The sequence below is a fragment of the Babylonia areolata genome, chromosome 25 (assembly GCF_041734735.1).
Source record: "Babylonia areolata isolate BAREFJ2019XMU chromosome 25, ASM4173473v1, whole genome shotgun sequence".
NCBI lineage: Eukaryota > Metazoa > Mollusca > Gastropoda > Neogastropoda > Buccinidae > Babylonia > Babylonia areolata.
In genome coordinates this window covers 22,599,698-22,610,992 of record NC_134900.1, presented here as the reverse complement: position 1 = coordinate 22,610,992, position 11,295 = coordinate 22,599,698, and the positions used below count along the sequence as shown (strand labels likewise).

The 11,295-nt window shown below is 43.3% G+C and overlaps 1 protein-coding gene across 1 annotated transcript; it reads left to right on the top strand.

Moving 5' to 3' along the window:
- The first annotated feature begins 2,749 nt into the window (after positions 1-2,749).
- On the top strand, positions 2,750-6,724 carry LOC143299532 (dol-P-Glc:Glc(2)Man(9)GlcNAc(2)-PP-Dol alpha-1,2-glucosyltransferase-like). The gene is made up of 3 exons (XM_076612802.1): positions 2,750-2,982; positions 3,573-3,773; positions 5,084-6,724. The coding sequence occupies exons 1-3, from the start codon at positions 2,830-2,832 to the stop codon at positions 6,146-6,148; spliced, it is 1,419 nt and encodes a 472-aa protein (XP_076468917.1). The 5' UTR covers positions 2,750-2,829; the 3' UTR covers positions 6,149-6,724.
- Positions 6,725-11,295: the final 4,571 nt, after the last annotated feature.

The following is an 11,295-nucleotide window of genomic DNA, read 5'->3' as shown; positions in this document are numbered from 1 at the left end:
TTTAGAATATTGTAAATAAAACAATAGAAAAACCCATTTGTGACTGGCCTCTATATGTTCCTGGCCTGTGCGTGGGATCTTGTCTATCCTTTCATTCAATCAATCATATTTAGTTAAGTCTTTTGTGCTGTACCCTATTAGAACTACTCGGAGCACGGCTACATATATATATATATATATATATATATATATATATATATATGTGTGTGTGTGTGTGTGTGTGTGTGTTTGTGTGAGAGAAAGAGAGAGAGAGACAAGACAAGACACATTCTTTATTATCGAGGATAATAGATAAGCACTGGCACGCTTTTTTTCATCCAGTCCCCGCCCTCAAACAGGGTCTACACTACACAAAACTACATAATATATGTCATTGCATGCACTACACAATGCTACTTAAAATCATTCATAGAATGCGAATACTATACTACATAAAGGCATAAGCATGGTAAAAATAACACACACACACACACACAGAGGAACAAGCATGGTATTAATAATCGACATAAAAAACAACAAAACAAACAAACAAAAAAACCAACAGAACACACACACACTCTCTCTCTCTCTCTCTCTAGCTCTCTCTCTCTTTCTCTCTCTCTCGCACACGCACACTTACACACACATAAGCATACATTGTATATGTTAAAAAATACTATACTAATGTGAATATAAAACAGTAAGTCTTAAAAAAAAAAAAGAAGAAAAAAAAGAAGAAGAAAATACACATAGCAATAACAGGGGGATGGTGGGGTGCACATTGCCAAAGGAAGCATAATTCAACATAAAACATAATATGAGAATAAAAATGTCACAGGTGAACTAGAGAGAGAGAGAGAGAGAGATACAGACATATAGACAGACAGACACAGACTCTCTCTCTCAAACACACACACACACACACACACACACACACACACACACACAATATCAGTATCAGTAGCTCAAGGAGGCGAGAGAGAGAGAGAGAGAGAGAGTTAAGTGCACAACACTGTACCGTCCTAATCGTTTATCGATCAAGCCGCGAGCAAAATGATTTCAAAATGAAATCAGTCTTTTAAAACTATAAGAAGCAGGAATTTTGTTTAATGTCCGGTCACACATCTTTCAGATCTATGTACCCTTCCGTTCTCCTCGCTTTGCTGCCGATGACAGAACCTTCCGCGTCCCAAAATACAAAGAGAACAGCAAGGTGGTCGGGCCTTTTCATCATTTGCTGTTCAGATGTGGAAGTCTTTGCCTCATCACGTCCGTCACAGCCCCTCACTGCCTTCCTTTTAAATCTAACCTCAAGACTTTCCTCTTCCAGCAGCATTTCCTCTAGACCCTCTCTCAATCATGAAAGTAGTTGGTTGATTGTGTAGGTATATTTGTAACGCTGTATTGTGTGTGAGTCGAATGTATGTATGTATGTACGAATTTGTATGCGCATTATAGTATATGTTTACTGTACATGATTGTGAGTTGAGGACTGAGTGTGTTTCGTATGCGTACGTGTGTGTGGATTGTAAAGCGCTTTGTGCTATGAGGAAAGCGCTGATAAATGTCCAGTTAATATCATTGTTATTCAGTATTATTATTATTATTATTACAGTATCATCATTCTAAGCATTTTTTTCCTCACATTTGAATGCACTTGAACATGGGGCAATATCCTGTACGTAATGATTTAGATATCAGTCTGAAATTCAAACTTAAAAAACAGGTCTGGGGCTCAGAGCAACATACATATGAAGTCTGAGAGGTACAACTGAGTCAGTTTTAGCATTGAGCTGCTAAGCGTTAATAGATCATTTCTGATCGGTTTAGAGACCTTCGGTTTTCCCCTGGTCGATACTCAGGGCAGCTGATCCAGACAGCAGATCCCCCACTTGCTAGCGTTAATTAAGTGCATTGTGTTATATAGTCACCAACGTCTCAGTATCGACGGATTGAGCTAATTAAGTAATTTTGAAAAGAAACACCGAGGAAACAGTGCCGTATCTTGCAAATACGTGATTTGTTTCTGGGCCCAGCCCCTTAATTGCCCTGTCACCTTCTCTTTCTTCCTCTCTTTCTTATTTATCTGTTTGTTTATTCATGCAACTACTTATGTACTGCATTATATTTTTGTTATACTTCATTTTTCAGTGTTAAGTTAATTCTTTCCTTACTCCACCATTGTTAAGCTTACGACCGTAGATGAGCAGTATCAGTGTTTATTTATTCATTCATTTATTTATTTGCTCATTTACTTCTTTCTTTCATTCTTTCTTTCTTTGTTCATTTATTTATCTATTTTACAAATTTCCACTAAAACAAAATATGAAAAAGTCCCAATTTTCAAATTCAAATCCAATTTGTCATTTAAAGTGACTTTCTTAATCGGCAACATTTGTAATCAAAATAGCCTAACTTTACTGTGTGTACTTATTCGTTTTCTACACGTGTCACCACTGACTGATAATCAAGTTCTTTCATTATCCTGTGATGGAGACAACAAAGTACATAATTATAAGTGCTTGAATAGACGACAAACAAGTCGATAGACAGAAAGACTTTGTAGACAGACAGACTGTATGTAAGTCAAGAAATGATATTACCAAAAATTATTTGATATTGAGTTTTATATCAGATGCACTGGCCATAGATGGTATTGATTAACGTATTTTGTAGACTTCTTATGGACGATTCGAGGGCGACAATTTAACGAAGCTGCTTTGCCTATATTTCTCTCAAATTGCAACGACACATCCGGTTCCTGTCCGGTTCCACAGCAGACGATGCCACATCCAGTGGTTTGAATAGGACGAAATCGTTACAATATTTTCCACTTTTGCCTCGGTTATTATGGAGGTTAAATTTGCTGTGGCTGTTATCAGCCTGTTAGTTGTGACCTTTGTCATTTTCTTGATCACTAATGAGGTCCAGGATAAATCTTACATGGATGAAATTTTCCATGTGCCCCAGGCTCGCCAATATTGTGCCGGGAACTTTACTGCTGTAAGTGGAAATGAAAAGAAGAAAAGAAAAAAGAATTGCCTTCTGTTGACTTCTGTATATGACAGTGTGTTTGCTGTCTGTAAATATTACGGACAAAGATGGTCGTGGTAGTTGATTTAAACAAATGGAGGAAACATTATGAGAGCAGACTTATAAAGGTTTTCAATGAGGATCGGCTGAGCTTGCATCATCTGAAGTCCGGAGGAACTAGTGGGTATCTGGGTGAATATATGCCTATAGGATGCAGTTCTACAAGGGGGAAAACGATCTGTGTGTGTGTGTGTGTGCACGCGAACGCGCATCTGAATCATTAATGTGAATTTCTTAAATTTTGTGCCAAATCATAGACTGGATTTATGAAATTTTTCATACACAATCTCCTTGATTTCCCCTTCCATACATAGTAGTACAACAAAGTTATTTTATTTACTGCCTTCTGATCTGTGTCAAATGGATATGTGTGAGTGTGTAGTGTGTATGCATGTGTACTCAGTTCATGGGAAAAGCAACAGTTACATACAGTGACATGGTTTTTGTGAAGTCGAAATCTACAGGATGAAATTAACTGTCAATTTTTTTGTTTTGACCAGTGGGATCCTATGATCACGACACTGCCTGGTCTCTACTTGGCTTCCTTTGCCATCATCTACCCAACGGCGGCAGTGCTGGAAGGGGGAGACATGATGGCTGCCTGCACAACGACGGCACTGAGAGGTGTCAATGTCCTCTTCTGTGTGGCAAACTTCTACCTCCTCTACCTCATCGCCTGGAAACTGCACTTCAACAAACAGGTTAGGGGGGTCAAATCAGATCATGTCGCTTGTAACCCAGCCCACCACAGATGGGCAATATCACTATCAGGACTGCAGAAAGGAAAGGTTACGCCATGTGTTATTATTGTTTCAAATTATGCAAAAACTAAACAGTGTCTTGTACTTTTGGGCTTTGATTTGGTATTTTTTCTGTAATTGTCTCTTTATATTTTGTTCAGTGATGTCTTGCATAAGGAAAGTAATACTTTGGAATGTCACAAAATGGCACTGGCTCTGATGACTTCATTTCTGATATCAGATGAATCAGTTTTGAGTTGGTGCATGTCAGTATCAAAGACAGTTGTCACACAGATCATGAAATGACACATGCTGAAGTGAGTCACCCTCACTGCCAACCAGTTTTGGAGTTCGACCCATATTCTTCTTTTTTTCTTCTTCTGTGTTCGTGGGCTACAACTCCCACGTTCACTCGTATATACGCGAGTGGGTTTTATGTGTATGACTGTTTTTAACCCGCCATGAAGGCAGCCATACTCCGCTTTCGGGGGTGTGCATGCTGGGTATGTTCTTGTTTCCATAACCCACCGAACGCTGACATGGATTACAGGATCTTTAACATGCGTATTTGATCTTCTGCTTGCGTATACACATGAAGGGGGTTCAGGCACTGGCAGGTCTGAACATGTTGACCTGGAAGATCGTAAAAATCTCCACCCTTTACCCACCAGGCGCTGTCACTGTGATTTGGGGACCCTCAGATTTAAAGTCCAACGCTTTAACCATTTGGTTAATGCGCCCGTCAACCGATATTCTCATCAGTTTTGATTGATTGATATGGATATTTATATATATGTATTTATATAGTTCCTATCCTCAATCAAAGACCAAGCTCTAAGCACTTGAAAAATTATAGTCATATGTGAAACAGGCTGCCTACGTGGGTAGAGCTGAGAGCTCCCTTTAGGCGCTCATTGTCAGGCTTCAGTCACACACACACAGTGACACACACACATGTATAGAGTGGATCTTACTTCCGTGGGTAAGTACAATTTTGCGAGTGCCAACTCTTGTTGCCATGGGATCTTTGACATGCATTAAGTGCATGCTACACATAGGACCTCAGTGGAGGGGAAGAAAATTCTGGCAAGTGTGGGATTTGATCCCCTACACTTAGATTCTCTTGCTTCCTAGGGACAGGTTACCACTAGGCTACCACTCCACTTATTAAAACTAGGAGTGGGAAATGCTCTGTTGCACCCACAATAATAAAGTGCTCACTTTGTTACCATGCAAGTAAGTTTTATTGACTGAATTCATGTGGGTTTCAGAACACCAGTGAGATAGTGCTGACAGCGTTGGCCCTGGCGACATTCCCTGTCCTTTACTTCTTCACCTTCCTGTACTATACAGACTCGGCAGCCACCTTCTTTGCCCTCCTCACTTACTACCTGGCGCTGCGCAGAAGGCAGGTACCTGCAGCTCTGACTGGTGTCTTCGCCATTGTGTGCCGCCAGACCAACGTGGTGTGGGTGGTATTTGGTGCAGCGCTCTGTCTGGCATCGGTCCTCCTGCGATGGATCCAGCTGGAGAAAAAGGAAGAAAGGGGCAGGAGGGACGAAAAGCCACTGTCAGATTGCATGGTGCTGTCCAAGACCTTGTCACTGATCGGAAAGGCATTTCGCTACAACCCTCAACGGCTGGTGGGTCTGGGATGGGAGGCTGTGAAGGCAGTGTGGAGTTACGCATTGGTGGGTGTGGGCTTTGTGGCTTTCGTCATTATCAATGAAGGAATCGTGGTGGGTGATCGAAGTAACCACCAGCCATGTTTGAATTTCCCTCAGTTGTTTTATTTCCTATTCCTCACCACTGCTTTCTCTTTTCTGCACATGGTGTCTGTAAGGAAAATGGTGGATTTTGCCAAGTACATACTCAGCAACCCTGTCAAAACAGTTCTTTTCTTTGCGGTGGCTGTGTTGTTTGTCACAAAGTTCATGTTTGTGCATGAGTACAACCTGGCTGACAACCGTCACTACAATTTTTATTTCTTGTCCAAAATCGTGCGAAGGAATGAGTACACCAAATTCATTCTCATTCCAGCGTACTTCTATGCTTTTGTTACATTCTGTGGTTTGCTGCACAGCAAGGATGTGTTTTGGAAACTGTCGTATCTGGTTTGCACTGCTGCTTGTATTGTCCCTCAAAGGATGATCGAGTTCCGGTATTTCATCATGCCATACTTGATATTCCGACTGAACATGCCCATGCCTTCCAAGCTGTTTCTGATTGGTGAGGTCATGTTTTATTTCGCCATTAATGTGACGACAGTTTACATGTATGTTCACAAACCTTTTGTGTGGGCCAATGCTGATTCATTTCAGAGGTTTATGTGGTGAACTGCTGACAGTATTATTGGTGTATGAGCATGGGTCATAGGGCGAGAGGTCAGGATTTATTGCACACAAACTTCTCAAAGTGTGTATGTGTGTTGTTTTCTGTTGCGCCCAGGACATGCAAGTTTCCCGGTGGTTTTGTGTGCAGGTTATGATGTATAATTTTGTGTATTTCAGAGTTATATTTGTGCTCCTTTTTCTGTAATCCTATAGTGAAAAATTGAAGGAATGGTCAGAGGCATGTCCTGGGTTCATGTGAGTGTACATGTGCCCCCCTCCCTCCCCCCCATTCTATGGGATTGATGTTGACAGTGTGCAAGTGTTCAGCCCTAGCATGGCTTTGTGTGGCTGGCTGGGCTTTTAGCAATGATAATAGTGTCTCTGTGTGTGGGACTGAAGGATGATGTATGATGATTACTGCATGAAATATCTGAACTTTGTGCACATGTTGTCTGTGTGTTTTTAATTTCTTTCCATTGTATTTACAAAATAAAAATGTTAATGAATATATCTATACATGAATCAGAACATTTGAAATCTTTATCATAATTATACCATGCATCCAACCCAACCCATCATATTGACATACAACCCCTTTTCAACAGGTCAAACAAAAATTCAAGACATCACCCAAAGCTCAATTAGAACAGATTGGCAGCTGTTCCTTTCATACATGTATTCAAAAGATTTAAACTTTCTCAAACAGTACAGACAGGATTGAACCGTATGAGCACACTCAAAATGTAATGAAGCAATACACAGTTTTGTCACTACCCAATTTTACTGTTCACATCATACTGCCCAGTTGAGGCATTCACTCCATTCAGTTCTGAACATCGAGGCAGGGTTCATAAACATGACCAAAGAAACTCAACACTTATTCCAGACCAAACTGAACATTCTCCATACCGAACTGAAATAAACATTTGTCTGCAACATCACTGAAAAAAGAAATCAGAGGATATATATCTATTCAATTTTCAACACTTTTTTCCTTTCTTTTTCAAATGCATAAACTGTAAAGACCTTTGTCAAGTGTTTCTGGTCAAGGGTTTCATTCAAATTCCAGGACTTTTCCAGATCCTGAAGAGCAAAAGGAAATTTTCTATCTAAAATTACGTTTAAATAACATACTTACCGTGACCCAACTAGTGCAGACTCCGGCAGGGGTCTGACATTCCTGTCCTGTGCAAACTATCCGCCCATGCGGAGCAGACGAAACTACGGCCGATAACCTCCCGGAAGTAGGTAACCTCCCCTTTGTCCCGCTGGTTATCGCCCTCTTTTGACGGCAATATGCCATCAGCAGCGCAGCGAGCAGGGAGAACAGGAAGCGGGGAGGCCGGGAGGGTCTTAAATTTGGGTCACGGTAAGTATGTTATTTAAACGTAATTTTAGATAGAAAATTTCCTTTTAATCACACATACTTAACCGTGACCCAACTAGTGCAGAATAGCGCGACAAGGTCGATTCGCTGACACTCTGGGCCCTCTACTCCTGGCCCTCTAAACAACGCCAACCCGCCGCCTTCTCCACTTCCTCCGCTCCCTCCGGTCGACTCCAGACCTCCGCCACCTCCTCTGGTGACTTCTAGAGGTTTGTGGTCACACACTCAGGTCAGTGTTACCTTTCATGTCATTTTTATCGATCCGCGAACTCACTCGACGCGATCCGCGTTTTCTCGGCCCTGCCAGTCGGCAGTGTACGAGTCGATCTCCTCTATCTCTTTACCATACCCACAGTTGCACCAATGGAATGGCCACAATCCCTTGGGGGAAAGAAAAAAAAAAAAAAAAAGGCAGCTTGTCTTGGATCCGCACGTTAGACTGGGCCCTATGTGCGATGCGTCCGTGGTGGCGGCCGTGACATCGGATCACGCGACCCCCCACGCAGCTTGCCTCGACCGTCTCGGATCCAATAGCGACCGAGGCGTGTAGGGATGCCCTCCCCTGGTGTAGGGAGGAAGGTGGACCACTAGGGGACACGCTTGCCCATACGCGTGCACCCCCCCCCCCCTCCCCTGTCCGGATCACCCGATCCAAGGGAGGCAACCCCTGCTTCGGCACCCTTGCCGGTGACTGCCGCAGTTATTTCCCTTGCACCGGCACTGCTCCTCGCCTTCAGTGCGAGTGTGTGCACGGTCCTACCAAGCTATGCGGTGATGACCCCATCTGCCACACCGCCGAGTGCTGCTGTTTCCCATCCACTAATGGTGTCTCAGCAAGCTACTCAACCAAACAATCAGCAACTCATCGCTAAACTTGCTGCAGCAATTATGCACCACTCTGCCTTCCGGTGCCGCGCCTTGCGCCCACAGAGCAGGTACGTGCACGCCCCATTGGAACTTCGGCAGTGTTGGATTCTTCTGCCCCATTGCCTAACTCTGCTGTTTCCCAGACTAATATTGGCACTTCCACGTTGGAGTACCTCTTATATCATATCATATATCAATATCAAGGCGTGCAAGCCTGACAAGGCCTTTTACCCGCTTGAAGTGGGGAAGAAAAAGAGAGTCCCCACGTATGTCTGTTGCATTTTTCAACATTGAGTGCGCAGTGCTTGAAAAATCAGAAAATATGTAAATGAGTTTTGTATTTAAAGTTTTCACAATGAATATCAAGATAATTCTTAAATGTATTAATAACTCGATCCTGCCTCTCGGCAGTGCTCGGGCCGATCTTGTCTATCACTTTATCCGTCAACACACAACTGTCAACTGAACGTCGGTCCTCTCGCAGGAGCTATTCGCGAGATTGGACCGCCGTTCAGCAACAGGGGGATGCACATCCCACGGCAAGCCGACGGACTTGTCACCCCCTCGCCCACGACGCCCATAACACTGGATTACGGCGCCGTCATGCCACATGCCCTGACCGTCTCGCGTCCGATGGCAACCGATTCGGGTTGGGATGCCCACGGCACTAAGGGGCATTATAATTATTCCCCTTGCGCTCGTTTTCACCTGTGTCGGTTACGGTGGCATCGAACCACGGACTCTCACACACAACATGACACTCCTCCCTGTTCAGCGAGGACACGTCGCACAATGGGGGATATGTGCTCTGAAGACACATTCCTTTTCGATGATTTTCGGCGCCAAGGGAGGCAACTCCACATTTGTAACCTAGGCGCTCGAAGCTGTGGTTAGTTTCGCCGACACAGCACACCACTCCTGCCCCCCGTGCTGTCCACCAACGATGTTTTCTTTTGGTTTCTCATTGGGTCCTCATGCCCAGTCAGGGACTTTACACATCTTTGCATAGCAACTGCACTTTTCTTGCTGTTTCTCAGGCTATTGGCTACAGGAAATGCATCACAATATTTCCCCTTCTATCCATTTGATTTATTATCACAAGCAACAATCACGAAATATATATAGAAAAATCTATACATATTTAAAAAAAAAAAAAAAAAAAAAAAATCTATATATATGTATATATATATATACATATATATATACACACACACATATATACATATATATGAGATATATTGCTACATTCATACGCATTTCTGCTTTCACGTATAGATGCGTACTTATCCATCGGTATACACATGTGTATGTGCTTATGGGATAGGTTCAGACGACTTTCATATTAACATGTACAATTATATTTCTATCTCAATTCATTGACATCTGTTCATTGAGATTCCCTACATAGCAATATAGGCACACTTGCATTTGCGGCCTTCTGTTCACAATGCCCAGAACTCTCTGCCTCTACGTACTGGCACTTTATTCATATGCGTATGTACATCTCATATGTAGGTGCATGGACAGATTCCTTTCCATTGATGATTATGCACACTTACCCACTTACTTGGGTATATCGGTGCACGCTACACGTATGCTTATACAGCCGCTTATTTCTTGTGTCTCGATCTCTTGTCATTGGCATACTTCTGACATCATCACTTGAGCTGATGGAAGTTTTTATTCCCTTGGCACATATATGTATTCATTTTCATAAATTCATCCCTACCTTGCTTTTGGAGGACGACTGCACTCACAAAAATAAAATAAAATAATAATAGCCTCATTCACGCCTGAATGTATGCTCCTTCACATTTCAGTAGTGGCTGGTCCTTAGGGATCCACACATACCCCCTTCACACCCACAGGGCTAAGAATGCCTCTCTTGGTGCAAGGACGGACAAGGCAACCCAACTCATTTGCCTGCAACAATCACCCATAAGGCTGGAGATGCACAAGGAAGGGTGAGGCAGTCCAACTTAGAGGTGCCACTCTGGACACACATGCCTTTCATTCCTTCCAAGTTTGTAAGGCATCCCTTCTTTCTCCCCTTGCCTACAACAACCCTTGGTTTGCACCACTGTGATTGTGACAAAAGCTCCACACAGGCCCTACATCCTAGCCAGCCTTCCCATGAAGAGGTGTCTATCTTACCTTACAAGTTTTAGCGGACCCAAAAACTGCCCACTGGGCAGGAGACAATCACCCTCAGCCCATCTCTTCTACTCCTGTCTAGTAGCAGAAGGCCTGGGTCATAATTGTTTTCCTCTACATTTGGGAGAAAGGCATATTGACGAGGACGGATGCGTCCCACAAAGCACAACGAACCGTCCATTAGCCACAGGGGTGTACCTTTCTGCCCACTCATACCAGCACGGCAGATGCCGCATTCAAGCACATCAGTTCACCCCATCACCTTGCTTGAACACAAATCCAGCATCAATGTCTCAAACAATTGGCGTTTGAAAGCACTTTCTGCACTTAGTCTTCCCTGCCCGATCCTTTCGGCCTCTACACACAACCACTGCTGTGGTTACAGATGGCCATTCCTCCTCAAGCACTGTCTTTCCAATGAGACACTTCCAGAGGTTTCTAGCCTAGGCAGGCTATCCCATCATGGAGCCCCAGCCTTCGGTCAAGGGCCTGTCAGAGGATGACTTTGTTGTCACTTCGGAAGCAAGCACCATGTCTTTCTGACACACGGTTGCACCACAAGACCCCGTCAACTCTTTCCGGCTTCCTTACATTGCAACATAATCTGCATGGTGAACACCTTCGTCCCTGAAGCACACAGCAGCTGTTTCCTGATTTACCCATGCTGATTGGTGTCCTCCTAGGAACAGTATATGATAATCAGTCGAGTACGACAGTCTCCATCAGAACAGCAGAGGAGGCA

Bases quoted from the DNA above. Each gene is read 5' to 3' on its own strand.
- LOC143299532 (XM_076612802.1), top strand. From the start codon at position 2,830: ATGGAGGTTAAATTTGCTGTGGCTGTTATCAGCCTGTTAGTTGTGACC. The intron at 2,983-3,572 runs GTAAGTGGAAAT...TGTTTTGACCAG, and splicing joins GTGCCGGGAACTTTACTGCT to TGGGATCCTATGATCACGAC. The intron at 3,774-5,083 runs GTTAGGGGGGTC...TGTGGGTTTCAG, and splicing joins AACTGCACTTCAACAAACAG to AACACCAGTGAGATAGTGCT.